Raw genomic sequence first — 24,765 nt, 5'->3', positions numbered from 1 at the left:
ATTAGACATCCTCTTGTGTGCCTCCAGCTCTACTTTTTTGAGTCTGCCAAACTCCAATGAACAGATGGTAATGAGCAAAAGCAGGTCCAGGTAGTACCATTATTTGGTGAGATCAATGAGACTTATCAAAAAATTAAAAATAAAAACAGTATGGCCAGAAGAAACTACAGGGCAGATACTGAACACTCAGTTATTAATCACCACAGATTATTCTAGGGTCAAACAGGTTATTAAATTTTATGATTTAAAGTAGTCCTGATTTGCACTTTTTTTAAATGCAAGCATTTCTTTATTTTCTAACATATTCACAGGCTCATTTCTTGTGGTTTTAATTCATATACTAAGAATCCCAATTTGCTTTTCCTGCTATGTGGCACAGTAACAGCTTTTGTAATCTTGACTATTTATCTTTGGATAATTGCTATATTCATAATTATTTTAAAGACAATTTTGTTTAATAGGGATTAGAATGACTACTAGACAAACTCAGTATAACAAAATTTTAGCCTAAAAGTAATTTTTGTGACTAATCTATGAGCTGCTACTAAATTGTGATTTATAACAGGCATAGTAATAGCCTTAGTGATTGCAGTGCTTCTGGGTATCAATGAAACACACAGATTTGCTCATTTCAAGGCAGAAAGGGAAAGTTTTGGGTTGGTTTTTTTTTTCCTTCATGGGTGGCCCATACATATCTTCAGGGTCCTTGGAGGAGCTTCCAACATTCCCACTCAGCACTCCACATAGTGGCTGCTATTACCATGCTAATGCTAATAGGCTGTAGCTTCTGTGACCCCTCCAAACAGCAGCTATTGCACAGCACAAGTAGCAGAGCCCTGAATTGCTGCCACTGGCTCTCTATTACAAAATGCTGGCAAGTGCTGAGGAATAGTGGCAGGAAAGTAGAGAGGGCACAGGAAAAAATAATTAAACTTTCGTGTTGGAAGGGAGCAGAAAGCAGGAATCTAAACAGGCTGGCAAAGAGAGACACTGGAGCCTGGGGTCATGAGGAATGGGCCAGCAAGAGCAGCTCAAAGTTGCTTTTCCAATGACAGTGCAGCCCATATGCCAGACCATTTGCCATTTCTCTCCCTCTGTGAGACTGCAATTCAAAATTAATAAATAAATTAGGGACAATGAACACAAGCAGGAAAAATCATAAAGCCTGTGGCAAAAAGAATGCTTGTTCAACCCAACTATTTTTTATATTGCAGAAAAGTGGCTTGGGAAGGACTCTGCTGAAAGAAGCAGAGCAGCCAGGACTAATGACAAATATTTTGGGAAAACAGGAACTCCGTATGTTCTTTTTTTATTCTACTAAAAGTAAAGAAGAAACCAAGAGCTTTTTCGGTGTAACATTTTCCTATGCTAGGAGACAAACTATGCCTAAGTTAAGCCTGGACATTAATGGCAGCAAAAAGCAGAATGCTGGTCCCTGGTGTTTCAGTGATTCTCTCTTCAGAGGTTATGCTTCCAAGAAGTTACAGGAACACAATTTCCCTGTAAGGATCATTTTTTGCAGGGTGTTGCAATGTTTTTATTTAAAGTTATTTGATCTGTATTTGTACAACAGCTCAGCTCATCACTCTGCTTTCTCATATTCAGCTCTAAAGTACTTCACAGGATCAGAGTGCAGCAGAGGCTGGAAGGAACCCCTGCAGAGCATCTCATCCAAGCCACTGCTCAGCAAAGGCTCAGGCAGAGCAGGTTCCAGATCTGTGTCCAGTGGAGTTCCGAGTGTCTCCAAGAACAGAGATTCCAAGACTTCTCTGAGCAACTTCTTCCAGTGTCCCATAACCCTCACACCAAAAGTGTCTTCCCACATTTCAGTGGGATTCCTGGATTTCAGTTTGTGCCCATTTCCTCTTGCCCTTTCTGCAGGCCATTGAGAAGAGCCTGGCTCCATCATCTCTACATCCCCCAGGGAGGTATTTATACATGATAAAATCTCCCCATGAGACTTCTCTGCTTCAGGCTAAACAATCCCAGCTCTCTCAGACTCTCCTTTCAGAAATACTAATAGATAAATAAACCAAATATCAAAACTAATGCATCACATTATACTGAGCAATAAGAAAACCCTCTGATGGCACAGCTAGCCAAAGAGACTTCTGAGCTTTCCCTGAAAAAGCAACACTGGGGGAGTCATTTAAGCACCAAAAAGAAAACAAAAGGTTTGTCTGTATCAGTTTTGGTATATTTAGAGTCCATTAGGTCAGGATAAGTTCCTATTGCAGTGCCCAAGGTCAGGGTACTGGAGAAACTGGTCTCTAGTCACTGGCATGGGTTCATCTCAAAAGCCTCATCAAGCCATCCAAAACCAAAGTTCCCAGTTGATCATTACTTTTCAAATACCACTTCCTGGTCTTAGGTCTTACTATTTCCATTTTCCTAAAATTAAAAAGTGAATCTTATACTGGAAAGGCATTAATTCTGAATATACCAGTAACCTCAAATTGAACAGAAACTCCCTTCTTTCCCTATGTTACTCAAATCCATTCTATTATATTAGGAAGCAGATTTCCAATGCAATTCTATCCTCTGTAATTTTAATCTCTTCTCACCCTTCCAATAAGACTTTTAAGTATATCTATATTACTGAAATATTCTATGAGCTATGCACATGGCCCATGGTACTGTCAGACTAAGTACTTCACCAGCTTTACTTTGCAATGTAAAAATTTACCTCTACAAAAACATTACACTCATTTCCAGGGCAGAAATAAGGCAGAAAAAGGCTTGCACATAAATATCAATGAAATTTGGTGATGAGAACTGGCATTAGGTCAATGAAAATTAAGTAAGAAAATATTTCATTGCAGGAATAACTGATTTTTGTTTACCCTATGCAAACAAACAGAATTTTCAGAATGCTTTCAAGTATCTGCTCTGAGAGATCAGAGCTCAAGAGATCTGTCAGAAACAGTCCATTTATGAACTGAGAAATGACTCTAAAATTTACATTTTCTAACCTTAAAAGACCTAGCATTAGTGGTTTGAAGATCAAAACAACAGGTATTTCACAACAAATCACAAACTGATACTGTTCAAGGCATGGCTCACTTCCTAAAAGCCTAAGCATAAATTAAGAAATGAATAAATTATTCAACAGAAAATTTGTTTCATTTTCTCCTTAGTATCCTTTTTTTTTTTAAGAGTGTCTAATTTGAAGCAATGAACTTCTTTAACAGAAAAAAATCTTCGGAAAAAAAACCCCACAAAACTCCAAGTCTGTTGTTGGAGAAGCAGATTTATTCAGATAAAAATCAGTTAGCTCCCCAGAATGCAGAAAAAAGTAATTTTACTTGGGTTTGAGGAATTTGGTTCAAAGCTCTGATCTAGAAAGCAATATATACACTTATTAAACAGTGTAAGGGGATTAACTCTACAGAGTGTTATTGACTACTCTGGTCTCATTAACTGCAATTTTATTTAGATTAAAAAAAATAATCTTAAGCATCATTTTTGTGTCAGAAGTTAGATCTGAAGAATAACATTAAAAATAAATATGCATCAGCAGTTCCCCAATCTGAAGCAACTTTCTGGGGTCTCCCATGGAACTAGTGATTGAAATTATGGGTTTGATTTGCAACATTCCCATCAAGAGGAACTGCTTTCAAAACAAGTTATCCTGTGGAATGGGAGAAGTGTTTTCTGAGCAGCAGCTTCACTGGAGCATGTACAAGCACACCATAAGAAGCTGATATCTGTATGCATCTTTTTTTCTCTAAGAAAGGAATGAAGAAAGGTTACAGAAAGAGTTCTGAGTTCTCAGTGGACTTTTGCCTACTTTTGGATTCTATTAGGGAGCTGTGAAATGAATTATGTGTATGATAACTTCAGTAACCACTTTTCATGCAGAATCACAGACCACAAAATAATGAAATCATGAATGGAAAAGTCTCTGAGTCTGTTAAACTCAGAGCAGCTCAGAGAAGGCACTGAATATTTTGCCAGGTTGCGGGAAAGCTTCCAGACTGCTACAAGGGCTGAGTAACCCACACCAGGTGCTCAAAACCACCACCAAACATCACAACAAACTCCAACACTCCTCATGGTCTTCACTTCCAAAGAACACCCCTAATGACACACCAAAGAGCACTGAGAAGATGAAGGCAGGACAGGGTGCCCAGGTAGCACTGCCAGCCCTGCACCTGCAGGCAGCACCTTCAGCATGGAGCATCCTCCCCACCTCTGCTTCAGAGCCAGACCTTGTCTTGCAGAACCCTTTAGGAACCAAAATTAACAGCAGATGGGCACTGATGTGTATTTGGATACAGGAAAAGTGGGAAGCCACATGTATAGACAGGCAGAATGTCCCCAACAATCAATTCACATGTGGGAGCCACACAACACTGCAGACACTCACCTGCCAGGTTCTGTTTGTTAGCCCAGGGGCATGCTCCTTCCCCCTGGGCACCCAGCAAAGTTAGCAGCATTTCTCCTGAAATATTTATTTGTCTCACACTTTCATAGGAGCCAAACTTCACGTATGAAGTAGTATTATGGAGCTGTATGATTATTTTTAAGTACACCTGCAAGAACATTTCACTCACACACTCTGCATTTCCTGCATTACCTTAACCGCAAGAATATCGTATTTTTGTCTCCCAAAGGAGGTACAGAGTATATTCTTACAACTACTGCTACATGAATTACTAGAAACCAAACTCAAACATTCTTTGCAAAGGTTTGCTTGGGTTGTCCTTCCCCTCTCTTTTTTTTTTTTTCTAAGCAACATTTGCACATTCCTAAACTTTACTACTGAAGGTGATGAAGGCTTGAGAGGATGGAGGTTTTGAAAGAAAAAAAGGCTTTGGCCATGAAGAACATCTTGCCTCTAAAATCTTTGAAGAAATGCCCTCCATACTAAATTCTTACAAAAACCCTAGGTATTTCAATAAACTTCACGTATTTTATTTGTATGGTTTTAGCCAAAAACATCACTATAAAAATCCTAGTGTGAAAGCAAACACGTTTTTATACATTTGCATGAAGCTTGGCTACCTTTGGTTGCATACACACTTAAAGCCCAACATGCTGGCACTGTTTATTCATCTTCCTGTATGAAAATAAACTGTGCTTCCACAGGCTTCTGCCCAAACGTAACTGCCTACACAAGGGAAGTTTTCCTGCTACATCACTACTGGCACTATTTAGGGAGGGCAACAGAAACATGAATCACCACAGAGGAAGAGATGTGCAGAAAAACAAAGAAGGGGCTCTACACCTCAGCAGCTAATGCTGTCTCCTGATTGCAGGGAAATGTCTGAGTTATCTTGTTTAGCTGCATTCTTGTTATACCTGTAATGGCACGAGGCTGAAGAAATAATGCTTTTAACACCTTGGCCCCTTTCCACCCACTACCAGTTGCCATGGTCTCACAGGATGCCAATAAAATTTGAATTTCTAATTTTTATTTTTTTTTAATTACAATTTTCAAAAGCTTTACCAAATGGAAAAGGGTATAAACTTATCAGGAGTATCAACCTCCTTAGTTCATATTGCCTATCACTTCCAGCATCCTACTCCTTGTTTCTCTTTTTCCCTAAGAGGCCTCTAGTCATGATCATTCCCATCCATACATCTGATTTAATACTCAGGGATCAGATCATCTCAGTAAGTCCTGAACTATCTTCTGTGCAGCCCTACATGTCATTGTCCCCCACCCCAATGTTCTCACCATTTTAAGTTAGCATTAATAATTGACAAAAAGGAAAAGATACCCGTGCCATAATTGTCCTCTGCCATACTGCAAGCGTTGAGATTTGTTTTCCTTGGGCTAAAGAATCAAATAGTGAACAATCCTATTTTAAACACAAGCATGCATCAGTGATCAAGACTAAGTTTATTATCCTGCAAACAAAAACAAAGACCAAAAAATGTCACGGATTAAACCCCATGAACTTTTATTAAGAGATAGAGGGGTGGAATTTCTAAGGAAGGCACTGGCCCCACAGATCAACTCAGCTGACACCCCATCATCAGGCAACAATGTTGGCAGTGCTGTGTAATAGGTGGTATCTGTGGCACTCCTGGGGGAAACTATTTTAAGTCTAATTATCATGAATTTTTCAGAATGCAAATGCTTTTCATTTATACATAAAACAAAATGCCGCGACATTTCTCCCATCCATTTATCATAAACAAGTTAATTACTGTGTAACAAATAGCTCCTGCTAGAATCTGTATGTTTTAGGATTTTGGAGGGCTGACTCAGGCAAATAAGATAAACCACAACGTAGTAGTTAATAGCTTATGGCATACTTATAATAAAACAATGACTCTGTAAAAGCTCTTGTTGTCAAATTAAAGCTAAGCTATTTCCATTGGAATAAGTCAATTATAACCAGTCATTATCTGTTTAACTTGATTCAAACCTAGAACACTGCTAACTCTTTCATTTTGACACATTCACAGCACTGCATATATTTGAGAGCTGCATATTACAAAGCTCGAGCAAAATGCTGGGCTTATTGCCACAGAGTTTATTCCCTAACCACACAACAACATCTAAACTTTTCACTGCTGGCTGAAGTTCACCACTATGTGAGCTCTACACACTACCTGACTTCTGATGAACAGCCCCTTTTGGCAGCATGAACTATCCCAGGACTTTCCATATTTCCTTCCAAAGGGCAAAGAGGAGGATTAAGCAACATAAAGACATTACACCTGTCCACTGGAGCCCCCAGGAGCAATTTCAACTACATACACTTTTTCCCATCCCAATTCCATGAAAGCACTGACAGGTGAATTCCCACCTGCTTTTTTCCCAGACAAACATTCCCATTTGGCCTGCAGAGGAATTACTGGATGCTGATGAATAAGATGGTGGTAGCTGGCAGCAAAGCTTCGTGTGGTAAAATGGTGTGAAACAGTACATATGCCAATCCATCAAACATGCTAATGTAAGCAATCTGAAGCCATTTCTGGTTTGAACTATTGTACAATACTTCACCCAGATGGATGAAAGTGATAAACATTCTATGCTTCAGACATATCAAGTGTTAGGATATAAAATTAAACCTAAACTGGAAAACTACCAATTTTACATGCTGGAGTATATATAAAGAACAACACAAGCATGAAGAATTTTATACAGTAGATTTTCTCTCTCATTATTGTACAGATTAATTAGATATATTTGTTTCCTATGATAAATAGCATCATGGATTTGACTGTGGATTACAAGGTGTGAAGATGACAGCTCAGTTATTACCAACACAATATTTGCACTTCTACTTCCTTCAGTTGACAAAATGCTTACAAAATGTATAACTCACGACAATGTTATCAGGACATGAATCTTACAAGGGGTGCATGAATACCTCAAACCTGAGGGCTACTTCAGCCCTACATCACAGCTAGGTTTGCCATGACTAATGTAAAACTACAGCTGGGCCCTAAGGGATAAAATTAAATAAGAATATATTTTAATTTAAATTGACGTGACATCCTATCTAAATATCATTTTGTATTTAAGAATTATCAGTTGCAACTGAAATGAAATGAAATGACAGCCACTTTGCTGTCAAGTAACCAGCTAATGCCTCCAAACAGAACTTCTGCTCTGTCTCTGTTGTCTACCCACATGAGCAGGCAGCACAATTTATCAAACACTAAACAGTGAAAAATGCTCCTCTGACCAAGCTTATTAATGATATGATTTTATAGTATTTGGAGGAGATCGCTTATTGAGTAATTTCCAAAGCTAAAAGGCGTGAAATCTACTAGTTTACAGGCTGACCTGTTAAGTAGTTGCAGTGTATAGGTTAGGGAAACATTGCTACTAAATAAACAAACAATTGGTATTTGATTATTTCACACGTTGCTACATTCTTGGGTTGTATATGCAAAATCCTTATTATCTTCCAAACTAAAAATAAACTCTAAGGTCTATTACTGATGCCAGGCCAGTGAGGAGAATTCTTGAACAGCAAAACTAAGACAACTGGTCTGATTACCAACTTATTTATAGAAAAAGTACCCAGTCCTGGATTCTACTGAAGCCACAAATAACACTGACAACTCTCTTTCAACAATAAATAAAAAAAATAGTTAAAAAATGTTAAAAATTAAAGTTACAAAGCAAGTGTTTGCTCTGGAGAACAACAGATATCCCAGCAGAGAGACACACAAGAGAATAAAGATACTCTCAAGGCAAAAGTAGTAAAGGTTTTATGAACCCTTGAGCAGAGCAGGAAGTTCTGATGTGCTCTCCAACTTCCACAATAAGTCATCTTTTTACATCTGCTGCAACATCCACCAATGGTGAGTGATTTATCTACAAAAGGTGGTGGAGGCAACTGAAGGTTTTATCTTCAAAAATTCTCTTGGAATAAAAAAATTACTTCCTGCATAATACAAAGTTTAATTATTTTTAACTTGCAAGAGAGACAGATCAATACACAGGATAATCTATTGTTATCTGGATTATGAAGATGTCTTGGAGTTTACAATCACAAAAGTGAATATAATCCTGCAATTACTATAAAGCTAATTGGTAGTTTCTCTCTGCCTATGTTTTCATGTTGTCAGTGGGGCAGTAATGAAAATGAATGCCACATTTGTGAACAGAATGTCTGTAGGCTTGTTTACCACATTTCCAAAAACAACGTCTGCTTTATCATGCATTTCAAAGCAGAGATAATTTAAGGATCTCTGAATTTCATACATAAAAATATTTTCTAAAGTATCAAATTCAGAGTTCCTTCAGACAGGGTGGGAGTGGGAGACTTAAAAGCAAAGTGATGACCTCACATACTACAGGCAAACAATCCACCTGAAGCACCCAGCACGTGGACTCAGCGATTCATCTGTATTCCAAACTGTGCTCAGGTAAACCACTTCGTGTTTCACCCTCCTACAAGCATAATTCTGCAGACCATTGCATCATCAAAAGCAGCAGCTTTAAACCTCCTCTCACCTCCCAAAAATACAGTTATTGAAGCACCTATTAAGCTCTTTATTCCACTTACCTTTGAGTAACTTCTGTCCTTCCATAATGTTTTGGGAGACAAATGCTGTGTAGTCTTCTTCTGAAAAGCCAGGCTTGCATGTGGGTCTAACTGTAAGATCCCCATTGTGTGCCTGCAAAAACAAAACAAGAAACACACACACCATGACTTTTGTCATCTGGGAAAATGTTTTGCACCCACTAACAGGGTTTTTAGGCACAAGCAAACCTGAGCAGTAAAGCAGAGTGCAAGTAGAAACTGCTTGTGCTCAAGTGCTATCTGCTGGAGCAGATCCATACTGTAACTGCAAAAATAAAAGGGGTTGGAAAATAGTTGCCTCACTACAATAGAGAGCATTGTTTGTAGGAAGGCTGGGATACTGGGCACTGTCAGAAGAGGGGAGGAAACAAAGAGCAGCAATTCATCAAGGCAGCAAGCACTGGAGCCACGCAAAGGCCTGATGTTGCAACATCACTGGGTTTTGCTATTGAGAAGCTGAGCAAAGCCCAGGACTAAAGGAAAGACCCCAGCTGGCAGCAGGCTCAGGAGCCCATGGTTGGCTAAAGCCTCCTTCCTTCCCCTCTGTCCTGCAGCGGCTCCCAGGCTCTGCCTGCTACTGTCTCTGTGATCCTCCAGGCTCTGCCCTTGCCCCAGCAGTGGGAAGGGATGGAGGGGATGCCCAATCAAAAAAGTAACAAAGCCACTGAATAAGCACAGCCCCAGGCACAACCTGCCAGGACCCAGCGCGAAGCATCCAGTTCAACGCTCAGCTGCTCTGCAGCAACTTTGGGCTGTGCAGCGGGGAAGGAACCAGCCCCTGCTCGGGGACATGTTAGCATGGGCACAGCAATTCAAGCTCTTTGGGATGTGGTACACATTACCCAGCAAGAAAGACCCTAGACCCCAGCTCCAGCTAAGTGACTAGAAGCACACATGCCAGTGATTCATGCTTAACAAGCACCAGGTGATTTATATACAAGCCCTGATGGCAAGGGATTTCTAACACTCCCGAACTAGTCAGCAGGGCTAGCCAGAGCATCGCTCAGTAATCCAAGGCTGTGCCTCAGACACCTCCAGTCCCAGCAGTGCGGGCTGAGCCAGGGGACCGGGAGAGTCACTTCCCCGAGAAAGTGCAACTCCAGGCATGCACCTGCATCCCCGGGGAGAGGAGCACAGCTCCCCCGGGCTTCCCGAAACACTCCTGGGCACAGATGCTGCTGCGTTACAGATAGAAAGAGGAGGGAAGGGTCCTTTCGGATGAGCTTAGTAAGTAGAAAGCAAGCCAACATACTCTGCTAAAAATCATGCTCGGGAGAGGGATGCCAGCTACTGCATGGGAAGCGCAAGGAAGCTGCAGCTCTGTGGACTCTGACCATTGCTGGCAAGATATTGCCATTAGGAAACATTTCAAAGGGTCTGACTGAGGATAATAGGCTTTGAATCTGAAATCACCCAATTATTATAACGGCGCTCGCTAGATGAGAGCGCATCGGGGCTACTTCTGCGCAGCCACCAGCCTCCCGAGGGCTCGGACTCGGGACATCTTCACAGATTCAACTTGGCACGGTGGGATTCAGGCAGAAAAATAAGCGGCTCTTGTTCCTGCCGGCAGTCCAACACGAAATACAGCAGCCGCCCCGCTCGCACTGTAACACTGCAGCCACGCGTTCAGGCATTTGTTGATGTTCTGCAGCCATCCTTTCATTTGGGGACCGTTTCCTAAAAACCCCAAACTTTTCAGACCGTTATCCCCCAGCATAAATCAGGCCCACTCAGCGTCTTTTCAGGCTTGTAGAAATCAAAATAAAATAAAGAAGTCAGAGGCACCGCCACAACACCGGCCAAGGAGGGACGGCTCGCACGGGGCGGGCAGCGCTCCGCGATCGCGCTGAGGCTCCGCGGTCGGAGCGGCATCGCCACCGTCCCGTCCCGCTACCCCCGAAGTTTATCTGGCGACACGCATCGCAAAGGGCAAGTTTTGTCGGCACGGCTGAGGCACTCGATTCAAAGTCAACGAGAGCACTAAAAATATTAATTTAAAATTACGGCGACAATTTTTTAAAAAATAAATACATAAACGGTGAAAGCAGCAGGGAACCGCGGAGGGGCCGCTCCGTTCCGCGCACTCATCCACCCCAGCCTCGCGGACCGGCTCCGCGCCCCGACCCCGAAGTTGCGGCAGCTGCCGTGCCCGCAGCAGGCGGGCACGTAACGGCAGCGGAACCTCCGCGGAGCGCGGATCCCGGAGGTGCTGCCCACCCTCCTGCAAGCCCCCCGCCCCCCTACACCGGGGCCGCCCCACTTACCACCACCACCGCCGAGCCCCAGACGGGAAGGAGCAGCACCAGCAACAGCCGCGAGCCGGTCCTCATGTCCCCGGCGGCCGGGCCGTGGCGGTGCCGTGCGGTTGGGCCGCCCCGTTCCGCGCTGCAGCAGTGCCGGGGCCCGGGGGTCGCTGCCTCCCCGCTCCCGCTCGCCTCCCGCTCCTCGGCTGCAGGTGAAGCGCCCGCCGCGCGCCGCCGCCTGGCCCCGCCCACCGGCCGCGCGGGCACGCGCCGCCTTAAAGGGCCAAGCACCGCCCCAGCGGAGAGGGGAAGGGGGGGGGAGAGGAGGGATAGGGACGGATGAGGAGGGATGGAAGGGATCGGGGGGGATAGGGGGAGTGGCTGAGTCACCGCCCACCCCGGCACCCTGCGGAGGTGCGGGAGATACGCGGCCGCGTGAGGGAAGCTCGGGAGGCGCAGCTCGCCTGTGCGGAGAAGAAACTTAGAAGCGCAGAATCGTTTTGGTTGTTTTTTTTTTTTTTTTTCTTGGAAAAGAGCTTTAAGATCATCGAGTCCAACCCTTCGCCCAGCACTGGCACTCAAAGCGTGACCCTCGGCACCACATCTACACGTCTCGTAAATCCCTCCGGGGATGGTGACTCAACCACTTCCCTGGGCAGCCTGGGCCAGTGCCTGACAACCCTTGCAGTGAAGAAATTTTTCCTAATATCCAAACTAAACCTCCCCTGGCACGACTTGAGGCCATTTCCTCTTCTATCGCTTGTTCCTGGGTAGAAGAGACCAAAACCTCTCACACTAAGTCCTCGTTTCAGGTAGCTGTAGAGAGCAATAAATTCTGCCTTGAGCCTCCTGTCCTCCAGATTAAACAAGCTCATTTCCCTCAGCTGCGTCTTGTAAGACTTGTGCTCCAGACCTTCCAGCATCTCAGTGTAGTGAAATGAGGCAACCAGGTGCCACTAATTGCAAGGTAGTGGGCATGAGCTTGTGTTAAGCCCACCTGTGCCTGATTAAGGCCTTTTGTTTGCCCCCGGTCCTGCTCATGCGCAATTAGGGCCCGCCTTAATCAGGCACAGGTGGGCTTAACACAAGCTCATGCCCACTACTTGGCAATTAGTGGCACCTGGTTGCCTCATTTCACTACACCTCTGTTGCCCTTCTCTGGACACAATCCAGCACCTCGATGTTCTTCATGTAGTGAGAGCTCCATACTGGTTGGGTTGGCTATACCAGATTTGCACCATGGTTATCTGCTCCTCACCCAAAAAACCCTCAACAGAATCATCACCATGTCTGATTTATGTGTCCAAAGACAAAACCCTAACATAGGGGCTGCAGAGTCTGTGTCTGGGGGGGCTTTGGGTGGGCAGGGGATGTGGGTGCAAGCTGCTGAGCACCCCGGGGTGCCCGCTGTGTTCCAGCCTTGGGTAGGAAGAGGGATGGGCAAAGCTGGTGCCTGCCTGGGAAGAAAACAATTTGGGTGAAGGCAGCTGCAGTGTACATGGGTAAAAAAATGGGTAGAAAAATGGGTAGTGCCTAAAGCAGCTCCTCTGCCTTGGATGTGAGCCAGCCTGAGCCTGGCTCTTCTTTTTGGAGAGGAAAATAGGCATGTCAGGCCTAGTCTACATCCACATCAGCAGCAGATAAAGCTAACTCCACTAAACTACAGGCTTTCTGATGTAAAAATAAAGGCAGATCCAAACAGGACCAGAAAGCAAAACTTAAGGCAGTTGAGTTTTCACAGCAAACTGAAAATGGAAACAGCAGTTCTGAGTGCTAAGTACAGCTCCTGCTGTTTTCCTCCAGCATGACCCTGGCATCCAAATCTGATCTTTTCCCTTTCTCAATGCAGCTGAGCTCCACAAACAGGAGTTCTCAGGCATGTATATTTTGTGCATATAAATCCAACATCACTTTGCATAAATAGATGCATACTATCTGATGTACGTGCAAAATCAGACACAGCGGCTGAAAAATCTGGCCATTAAACTATTTTGTTATATTCACACATTTCCAAAGGAATGAGACACATAAATCCACTGACTGCATCTTTTGCTATTGAGTAGATTTAATAGCATTGTGTTAACACCTAGAGATGTTAGCAAAGAACTGAGACCTCATTGTATTAAGCCCTGTAGACACGAATAATGAAAAGATTGTTCCCACCCCACCAATTTATGGTCTTAATGGATTATGGGGTTTATTTTGTTTTTAAACAAGTGTTTCTGAGTTTGTTATATAACATCAAATAAATCCCATCATTGTATTAAATTTTGTGTTTGCCCTTTTTTATTAAGCACTTCTACAAAAGCAGAAATAATCAAGCGATGCTATGATAGAAAAAAAAATCCTTATATGTATATATAAAATATTAACTTGTTCCTTTTATTTTTATCCCACATTCCAAAGTTTAGAGTAGATTGTCCAAGGCCGAAGAGCAGCTGCAGTTGTTGCTATTTAAATAAAACTACAAGTACTCTGGAGACTTCTGGGGATACTTTGGGTTTCTGCAACTCCAGTGTAGATATTTCCTTGTGAATACCTATGGACAGCTTTTTTGACTCTTGCTGGACTACAGCTGTTGCTGTGCATGTGCTCACTCTGTTTGATAACTTTGTTAATATGACAACTTCTACAAGTATTGTCAAAATAAGTCTGACACCACAACAGATTGTGAAGAAAAGGCAGAGCAGTAGTGAAAAAAAATAGAATTCTCCAGCATGTTTACAGTTGATTTCTAATCTGATGGCAAATTGATTTTTTTCCCAAACTAGTTTGCCATCCCTCTTTTCTAAACTGCAGTAATTGACTCTGTACTTGGGGAACAAGGCTGCAAATGGAGTGAGTATGCTCTCCAGCTTTGTTTCTAATAACACCAACCTATGTGAGATACTGGATACCTTCTCAAACTGGGGTGTTTCCAGAGGAAAATACAAATCTGATGTTCAGACAGTGGAAATCACTGGTTTACATGTGCAGTTGTTTTCAGTCTACCATTTTCCTTCAACTCTTGGCACTCCAGTTAATTCTGGAAGGAATTAAAGTTTTGCTAACTGATTAGATATTATCTCAACTACCTCCTTGTTTAGAAGCACTTAACATGAAGTGCCTACAAAATATCTTTGGATCTTTAAGGAAAATTAAAATATGCCTTTTACATTTTTGTACCTATGGAATTTTTAACAAACTCTTGTGTTTAAGCAGAGGTCTGAGCTGGGTCTGAACATCTGTTATTTGGGAGGGTTAACTTCAGACTCTTCTCTCTCTTCACTTTAAGTCTGCTGGGAGGCTGGCTAGGAATTGGTATTCTTGTGCTAAAAGGAAGTAGGAAGCTCTACTATCTATGAATGCTACAAGATGTGGATTTGCCTGGATGAAGACATTTAAGAGTGTACATAAGCACAGTAAATCAACTTGCTAAACACCTCAAGAGCCAAGCTGCTGATCCTACAGCCAACTTGCTGTACTGCACAACACTCGAGAGAATAAAAGGCTCACAGATGAGACATCTACAGAACTGACTGTGCCAAGATAACGAGGAGCACAGGGTACACAAGGGATTTTTCCCTCCTTGATGCACACATATAATTCCTATTGACAGCAGTGGGAGTTACATGTCCATGTCAAGGGGACAATAGAACCCTTAGTGGTGGAGATGAGTATCAGATGTGAGCTGTATAAGCACGGATAGAAAACGAGAGAGAAGGAGGTGTGATCACTGAGGGACAGTACAACATACAATAAAATTGTCAAGCAGCCATCAACTATGTGAAAGCATGGGAATAACAAATTAAATGGACAGGAGGTGAGAAAACAAAGTCTTGAGAGATTTTTGCCTTCCTGGCTTAGGGCTGATATCTGAATTCTCTTTTTGAGAAATATTCCCACTGGCTTGACCTGCTTAATTCTCTGATAAGCAGATGTTTCACTGTGCTCAATAAACAGCTATGGCCTAGGTGCTAAGGATAAAAAGTGGTTTTATTTAAAAATCCAATGAATGTGGAGAAATGAAATTAAAAACATGCAGACCAGATATAAAGTTTCTTCTACATGATCTGATGATTTTTGCTTCTTGTAGGAGATCGGTTGTTCAGAAAGTCAATATTATCAATTTTGGTTCAGGCCAAAAATAGTTGCAAAAGAAAGAATACTTACAGAACCAGAGGAATAGTGATGATTCTGCAGTCTGGACTGACAGATAATGGCAATTTATGAGTTTATATCAGCAATTAAAATCTGAAGTGAATGTGGAATGCTTTTGGGTTTAATCCTCATTTGGGATTTTTTCAGGATGTGTAGAGAAGATGGAACTGAACAGTAAAGTGAAATGTAAATCAAAGCTGTGGAGAAAGTAATGCTCAGGAAAAAACATAAGCATCTACCAGATCTAGACAGAAACCAACAGAGGAAACAGAGATGCTCCTGAGTAAAAAGACCACAGCCACAGAGGCAAAATAACTAACAGTAAAAGCCAGACTTTGGTACATTTATGTAATTCTTTAAACCAACAGCAAGTCACTGGAATGATTTGAATGGTTGAGCACAGCTCAGAATTCTGGATCACTTCTGATGTCTCTCCAGTACAAAATCTAAAGACAAAATGATGAGTCACAGAGGAGAAAGTGACTTGAAAGGATCCAGAGGAAAAGGCAGCACGGATCAGATATGGAATATGCATTGATCTAAGCTGATTCTGCATCCCCCTGCATGTGCTACCTGTGTGCTGGGATGGTGAGAAAGATACAACTGTCCTGCTGGTTAAACAGGACTTTGGAAGCAATTTTCAGTCTAGCCAGACATGCTGCAATGCCAAGGAATTTGAACTTTCTCTCTTTTACACTATCTACTAATCAGGACATTGTGGCTCCTATCGATTCTCCTGAGCTGGTAATGTGAATGGCAATGAGGACAATTCTGCTTCAGGGGCCCTGGACAAACCCTTCCTGCTCAGTTAATTACACTGACCAAGGGAAGGCAACTTAAGTGTGGTCTGACCTCCAATTATGAGACATGCTGTGGTCTCCTCACTGAACTATGCAAGCATTAATGGCAGCATGCCAGCACTGGCTATATTAAAATCAATTTAAAAATCTAAATTCTACATCTCTTTCACCCTAGGTGAGGTAGCATACCTTACACTCATAAAACTTCTATTAAAATATTGTAAAACAAAACTGACCTATGCAAACCAGTACAATGTCTATTTTTTTATTCATTTATTTTATTTTTGCTAAAAAAAGTATAAAAAGAAAAAAGTGTGCTGAGGGAGCTAATAGATCTGTATTATTACAGTGGACTGCAGTTAAAAAGCAGTGTTATTAAAATAAAAAAAATCAAAGCAGAATTAGGTTTGTTCTCAAAAGATCCTATGAGTGCCCATTTATGTCTGCGTGTCCTTTGTAACAGCCACAGAAAAATGACCTCTGTGGTTTGCAGGCAAACCTGTGCCCCTCTGAGAAAGAATGTGGCCGAGGAGAATACTCTGCAAGAGATCCCTGACACAGCAAGTAGGCAGCTCCCCAGGCTGCTCCATGATGCACTGAAACCCTACCAGGTTTAGTAAAAAAAATAAAGACAAATAAAACCTACAAACAGCAATAACAAAGACAAACAAGCAAAAAAACCATACAAAAGTAAACAAAAAAACCCTAAACGATTTATAGCCATTGTGCCATTTGACAAGTAGGAGGAAGACCACAGACTCTGGGGTTCCCAAAAGCCTCTCCAGACCTCCTGGCTGGAAGGGACTCTTCAAACAAATATGTGCATGATTGTGCTGTCACTTCAGGAACAGAGTTACCTAAAGTGTCATCACCTGAAATGGTTGCTTTCAGACTTGGCTCTAAAGTGTAACTGCAACCTTAGAAGAACCTCAGCAATGCCAAGTAAGCCAAGTGATTTCCTCCTCACCTTCTCCAACACCCCCTCTCAGCCACTGAGAAGGAGATGTTGCTCTTTCCAACAGCTCCTGTCCCTGGAAGCTGCTGTGCCACTGGGTCTGCTCACACTCCCAGATTCAACATCAGAGGAAGGGGCAGGAAGCCTGAGAGCTGTGTAATTTTTCCTCATGACACACCAGAAAACTCCAAATGAATATCAACATAATTTAATTTTATATCCCTGTTTTCTGCTAAGGAGTGCTGTAAGAGAATGAGGATTTTTCTTTTGCTGGTTTGATTGTTTATAACAGCGATTCTCATCATCACTTCACAATCCCCTTTCTTTCTCCCTTTCCTTTTGGTGAACATGGCCCTGTCTACAGTGAAATATTCACATTAATACAACTTATTCCAATCTAGATCTCAAAATAATTTACAGTGGTAAAAGCAGCAATCATAATAAGTAAATACCCTTCTGTCTAGCAAAAACACGAGGTCTAGATCAGGCTTTCTGATATTATTGACAATACATGCTTTTCTTCTTTATCAGAAAAAACAAACAAACACACAACAAAACAGCCTATGTTTTCCTCTGCACAGACTAGTAAAGTGTAGATAGAAGTTATATTCTGAGCTCTCTCTGCCTTTCGTGGCACTCAGCTTGTTTGTATGCCTCCCAAATATTTTTTCCTCCTGAATATATGCAACAGTTTTAGAACCACAGCAGATACTCTAAATTGTGCATGTGTGCATGCTAAATGCTGAGGCAGAACTCCACAGAGAAAGCCCCAGTTACCTTTTTAATATGAAAACATTTTCTGGAGCTGTCAGCATTTTTGGTCAAAAACCACCTGGAAGACAAAGCACTTTACAAGAGGCAACTTTGACAGCATATGGGTTTGAATAGTAGAACTGAAAAGAAAATAAAACTTAGAGAAAAGGCAGAGAGAGGAAGGGATGGGGTCTTGTAAGAGATTGCTTTATGACAAAGTATCACAAAGTCAAAGAAATTCCTCATTATTTCCAATTTAAAAAGGGAGTGAGAAATTTACAGTGTTTGTCTCCATGCATTTTAAAGATGTATATGAAAATTATCTGAATATCTGAATCACTGATTTAGCTATAAATTAGGAGACTAATAGGATGTGGAGGAGTTCTACTAATGGTGTTATATCCCTAACTGAAATTAAGCTAGAGATAAAAGAGGGGCAACTATTTAGGAAGATTATATGCATGGTCAACTGAATAATATGGACTGACTGTAAGCCAAGAAAAATAAACCACAAAGTCCTCCACACAGGCATAAACAGAAAGAAAGAGAAGAAATGGAGTCTCATGAGTTAAAATTTTGTTAAGTACCATTGGCCAAGCTTATTGTAAGTAATGTTACTTCAGAGATTCTGATTGTGTTAATCCATCAAAGGGAAATGGCAAAAATCATTCAGCAGGTTTTACTGTAGCCTAGGAAGAAGCAGAAGATTTAGATGGGACATTTTTTTTTATAATAAGATTTTAACAAAAAATACAAATTATATCTGATGCAAATTATGGGCTGAATAATGTAACCTGTACTTTACCTATCCAGCTCTTTCAACAGAATGGTCATTTACACAGCTGATCCTTAAGTATTTTATGAGAGATAAATCTAGTAACCTTTCTGTGAAAACCTCAGCAGGATGCAGACACTATAATAATCCATAAGCAAGCTACCACCTTGTATTGTATGCTGTCAGACAACTCAATTATTTTCTTCCAGACCTAACATAAGCTTCTGTTTAGTAAACATGAAGAGAGTCAAACTTTTACACAGACACACACATATATATATATATATATATATATATATATAAAGGGGCTTAATTTGCATGGAAAATTATCATAAGTATGTATGCAAATAGTAAAACTCATGCACAGATGACTAATTAAGTGTATTTATGTAAGAAATTACTGAATGCACGCATGGAATCTCAGTAATTGTACACACATCTCCAATGTGAGATTGCATATGCATTTTGGACACATAAGTGATTGAAAAAAATTGTTTCTGAGTAGTGTGTTGGAACAAGTGATGCTGAGCACATGATCAGGAACGTGACAGCTGATCGGGGGGTTTGGAAGTAACAGCAACAGCTCGGAGGAGCTTTACAGTAAGTATGGAATTTACTATCTCTACTTTTACTATTTCCCAATTCACTTATAGCACTAGTATGCAAATCTATGACTTGAAAAGAGCCATTTGTGCAAGTACTGTAAAGAAATACTCAGCAAAATAAAATTAGTGTAAGGGCACACACAAGTGTTGGTGGGATTCACTTGATGCTGCAGTTTGCGTCCCGCTGGTGCCTGGCCCCAAACATTTGGGAAATAAATGGGAGATTTAACTCCCTGCATCTTGACCCAGTGCTCACTCTTCCAACCCAAGCAGGGTTTTGTAGTGTGACAGCACAACATCCCTTTGGAAGACTGAGTGGGATTTAGTGAGAAAAGGTTATCTATCTGCTTTTATTTTCCAGGCATTGCTGCTGTTATAGTTTCCTTGGTCCCCAGACACTGATTAGTTTACTTTTTATCCCCAGAGTGAGAAAATCCATCGTTACATTCAATACAGTTAACAAATTCTTTCAATACAATATGATAAATATCCCTGACATCCATGCCATGCAGAGAAAAATACCTGCCCATATTCTTTTTATACTGGCTCCTGAAAGAGGAACACATCCTCCTCCTGCTGTGTGATTTATTTTTTTTTCCCTATTTTCTCTTCTCTTCATCGTGTTTACAACCGGGGGAATTAGCAGTTTATTTACGCATGATTTGTAACCTGAGGTCAGAGGTTTCAGCCAGCCATTAACACAGGCAAAAGACACCTCGGTGGGCACAGTGAAACGAGGAAAACACACAAAGAGAGAAAAGACACTGGAGAGGGATGTGCTGAGCTGGGTTTGCTCAGAGCCCAGGAGCTGTTGTGCTGGAGAGAAAGATTCACAGCAGCTTTCTGAGGCTCTGAACGTGAAAAGCCAGAGAAAGGAGGGAAAAGGGAAGCTCTGGTTTGTTTTCACCCAGACCGAAGTTCCTCAGATCAGATTGCAGCAGACTTTCTGCCACTAAGTGGTGCTAGATACAGTCCAGCATCTTTGGGATATCAGGGAGGAATAAAGCAGAACACTGTCAAGCTGATTAGGCTGTTCTAGACACTTAACAAGTGTCCATTATACTGATTTAATCCTTCTGCGGGACTGGCTAAATCAGGAGGAAGAGCAGGCCAATCCAAATGATTAGAGAAATCCAAGGATTGATCCCTGGCGTACAGCATCTGAAGAGGAGGATTACAGGAAACAATTCTATTTTTTAAAAGCTTTGCTGGCTTATTTTTGTTCTTCTTTAGTCATTGGTATTTTTTTCTAAAAGTTTATGGGGCTTAGAACCTGAAATACTTACACACAAAAAACCCCAAACAAACAAACAAACCCCAAACAAAAAAAGCCCTGAAGAAAAATCCCTCGGTTTAATTAATACTTGCACTCATTCCAGAACTAGTAATCTTGTTTTTAAAAACAGATGCCCTATTTTATATAATCTGAATTGAAAAAAAAAAAAAAAAAAAAAAAAGCAGAACATGTTCTTTCTGGAGTACATATCTGCATGTAGATTACTCCCTCCCACTCTCTGCAAAAGATGCAATTGAAAACCAGGATGGAAGCTTGCAACTTCTGCTCTCCTCAGTCCCAGAAGCAGACTAAATGGCAGGAGGAGCTATTCTGACATTCTGACCCCATGGGAGCTCTTGCCCCAAGCAGCTATACCTAAATATTGCCTTGCAGTCACGGTTGCTGTAACACACCCTGGCTGAGGATGTCGACAAAAGCCAGGAATGGAGAGACTGAGTTCAGGAACCACAGAGTTTGCCTCCTGTTTTAGTGAAGGAGGAGAAATCTGTTCAACCCAGCTCTGTGAAGCAGCTTCTGCCTTTACCCTTCTCTGCCCCCGGGCTATGGGCAAAGAAAGGATGGGGAGAAGGGATGGAGCAATGAACTCACACTCCAGGGTCCCACCTGCTCTATTGGGGCATTTCTCAGCTTCTGCTGGAGCAAATTCAACATTTTGCATTTAGCTATGCATGGAGTTGGGGTGTCTTAGCCAGGCCCAGACACAATCTGGGAATTGGCACTTTTTATCAGATCAAAACATCTTAAAACCTTGCCTCATACTGAAGCCCAATGAATATCTGCCTATGTGAGTTGCTCTGCTGAGCAAAATGCCTTAAAAAAAAAAAAAAAAAAAAAAAAAAAAAAAGAGTTGAAAATTCTGAGGAGAGAATTAGTGCCTTTTGTGAACTGTATTTGTGTGCAGGGTGCCAGTTTATTCACAATATTGCCAGAGAAGTGATTTAAATCAAGAGTCAAAAGATGAAAGGGTATCAAAGCTGTACAGGAGCTGATTACTACTATAAATTTGCTGAAACAAACTGATGCTTTGCTGATTCTTTGGTCCTTTCTGGTAAAAATATTCAGAAGATGCCAGTGTTAACTCACAACATTGACTTCTCTGTATTTTTCATTTTTGTTCCATGAGATTATTTTTAGCTGCTGTGCATTAGCTCTGCTTCTGAAAAAGTATTGATAGGTGGAGGTTGCAGGTTTGTCTTGAAAATAGCAAATTATTTATTGACAGAAACAGAATGATACATATATATTCATAAAATTAATCTTCTTCCCTACTGATTTTGAATGCAGTTAGGGACAGATGCTAGAAACAGATGTGAATTTCTCAGGAGATAAATAAATATCACAGGTAAATCACTTTTATTACAGAAAATCTGATAAAAATAAGTATAACAGCTGAAAAAATAAGTAAAATTTTAACTGAAAAAGGAACCCTTTTAATTTTTAGAGGAAATGGCAATACCCAAAGTAACTTCCAAGGAGTTATTTCTACTATAGCATAATTTCTGAGCCCTCAAAAAATAGCTGATTGCAAATCCATAATAAAAAAAAGTAGCTGTCCAAAATGTCCTCTAGAAAGAGCAGCAGAAATGCAAAACTTGTGTCACAAACAGTTAGCCAGGGATCCAGAAACAATGTGATTCTTTTGACATTTACTTCTTTTCTGTGCACCAACAGAAATCTGCATAAAGCAACAATCTAATGGGTAAATGTTAGGTGATGCCAGAAATTGTTCTCCATTCATATTAGGCTTTTGACATATTAAAGTAATAATCTGTCATAAACAAAAAAGGAAAAATGTGGAAAAAAAAATTCCTGAATTATGTATCTGAAGTAGTTAATATATTATTCCCATTTTTCCAATGTTGCATTGTCACATTTAGACAATTTGTTACTGACCTTCTTATATGAATTTCCTTTATATTGTGTTGCCTGTAAATTTGGTCTCAGATCTTGCTACAAATGATTAATTCTGGTTTCAAACATCACTGTCTCTGGATATGTGAAATTCAAGGAGTGAAAACCTTAAATTTATGGTTTCTGGAGCTTTCTCCTGGCTCTGCACAGCATGGGGCAGAGACTGCTCCCACTGCTCCCAAAGGAAGCACAGAGTTGTTCCAAAACAATAATCCCACCTAACCAGCTGCCTCATACCAGGAAATTAATCTGGAATTCTTTCCCTCATGGATGGTCCATCTAGTTTCTGGCTGGCCCTCTAAGAAGGTTCAAGTTTTTAAATAAATCTCTTAATTTAGGAGACATGAGCAGCACATTAGTGCAGTAGACTGTGCACACATCCAGAAATATTTTATCTTTAGTAGTAAAATGAAAAAAACCCAAATAGAAGTACTTATATTTAAAGAAAAATCAAGGGAAGAATCTGGAAATATGGCCTTGGATTACTTAGAGACCAAGTTACTACTTCTCAGTCTTTGCCTTCCTCACTAAAAACTTACTTCAATGTTAGACCTAAGTCCTATAGCAAGAGGAATTAATAAGGAGCTTGAAAGCTCCAGTTTCAATTTGCAAGAAGCTTTTTGCTAAGAAAAACAGAGATAGTAGATTTGAAATATAAATGAAGCTCTAGTTCAGTTTTCAGCACAGAATGCTTACATCTTGTATGCATTTTATTCTGCAAAATACGGACCAAATATTGATTAAAATTTGAAATAAAATATAAAAAGTCATTTATGCCAAGTGCTATAAGCAGCCCAATATCCTTTTATTTCTCAGTTTATGAAAAATGAAGACAATAGCATTCCCTCACAGAAACTATAAAGAAGTTAACAAGTAGAATCAGTATTCTAAGAAGAATTTCTAGATGCACATATTTAGCTGTATTCTTAGCAATATAAAAGGGAAATATTTCTGTTGGGCTCACTGCCTAAGGGCTTTAAATTGCTGTGTACTATCAAGCAGTATGGACTATATTAATTACCTAATTTACATTTATATGGTCATCAGACAAGTGGGAACCAGGAAAGAAATCCCCAATTAAGACACTGGAGTTTGATAAGAGGCTGTAAAAGCATGGTGATAAAATATTATTTTTGTCTTATCTTCCAATGTGTCAGGGCAGATTATGTTAAATGCTACCTACATGCAGAATCAGATGACAGATCTCTGGCAAGGCCCACAGATAACACTCTGCAAATGCACATTTATTATTTTACAGTTTAGAGTGTTAAAAGAAGAATAAAACTTGTAGACCCAGAACTACAGCAAAACCACCTCACCTGTGCCAGGTCTGTTACAGCACCGGTATTTTCCTTGGGACCTGGGGACAGTATTTGCTCTGTGATGGCAGATACAGGAGTTGGAAGCCTGCTCCTATTCACAGCACCTGGAACCATTCTGTTGCAGCTCTGTATTGCTGAACTCTCCAGACATCCCCTTTCTGCTCCCTGGCATGCTTTTTATATTATAAAGCATTGGTAGGTGGATTAAAGCCATCAGAAATTCAATTATAAAGAAGGAATCCCTATCTGATTTCTCAGGTTAACCTTCATTACCTTTACAAAGAGAGGAGAACAAGGCAGGGAACCAGTCATTCAGCTTTCAAAGCTCCACTTTTCATTTCATTCAGATTAAAATCCATGTTTTTTGGCATTATGAGTTTGTTGTGAATGCTGAATATGTAGTGTGAAAATAGCAGAAGATATTTTTTTTTTGACAAGCTTTCTGGAAAGAGTTGGAGCTGCTCTATTTTTCTCACACAGCCTTCCCATCCTTCTCAACTGCAGGACTGACTTGAAAAATAATGTTCAAGTTTAAGGATCTCTTTGCTCATTAGATGCTTTGACTTCTCAAGTATGATGTCAGCTCTATCAACAAGATAGAAAGCAAATTCAGGGAACAAAAGCCATACCTGACAGGGTTTTTTTGATGTTACTCTCTTGACATGATCCAACACTGCTGATACCAATGGCAAAACTCCTGCTATATCTTCCAGTCTTCAACATTAGCTGTTAATGGAAAAGGAAATGTTTCCCATGTTCTATATAGATATATTACTATAAATAATACACATATATAAAAATAAATGCAACACATTTATACTTTTCTACATACACACTAAATTTAACACTCTCATTATCATTTGAGATTACTTAAAGCCCACATTGTAAAACTTCCATGACCTTCTACCTTCACAATATATTTTTTCATTTTCTGTTTTCTACAAGTATGCATAATACAACCT

The 24,765-nt window shown here is 40.7% G+C and overlaps 1 protein-coding gene across 1 annotated transcript in view; it reads right to left on the bottom strand.

Moving 5' to 3' along the window:
• CDH4 (cadherin 4) overlaps positions 1 to 11,443 on the bottom strand; it is a 407,807-nt gene extending 396,364 nt beyond the window's left edge. The window contains exons 1-2 of the mRNA XM_030463155.1: positions 11,267 to 11,443; positions 8,982 to 9,093 (exon numbers count right to left, since the gene is read on the bottom strand). Coding sequence (XP_030319015.1) covers positions 8,982 to 9,093; positions 11,267 to 11,332 — 178 coding nt within the window. The 5' untranslated portion in view covers positions 11,333 to 11,443. The remainder of the gene's footprint in view (positions 1 to 8,981; positions 9,094 to 11,266) is intronic.
• Between the last annotated feature and the right edge of the window lie 13,322 nt (positions 11,444 to 24,765).

This window comes from Calypte anna, chromosome 20, assembly GCF_003957555.1.
Source record: "Calypte anna isolate BGI_N300 chromosome 20, bCalAnn1_v1.p, whole genome shotgun sequence".
Classification (NCBI taxonomy): domain Eukaryota; kingdom Metazoa; phylum Chordata; class Aves; order Apodiformes; family Trochilidae; genus Calypte; species Calypte anna.
The sequence above is the reverse complement of the archived record's forward strand: the minus strand, read 5'-3'. Positions and strand labels throughout refer to the sequence as shown.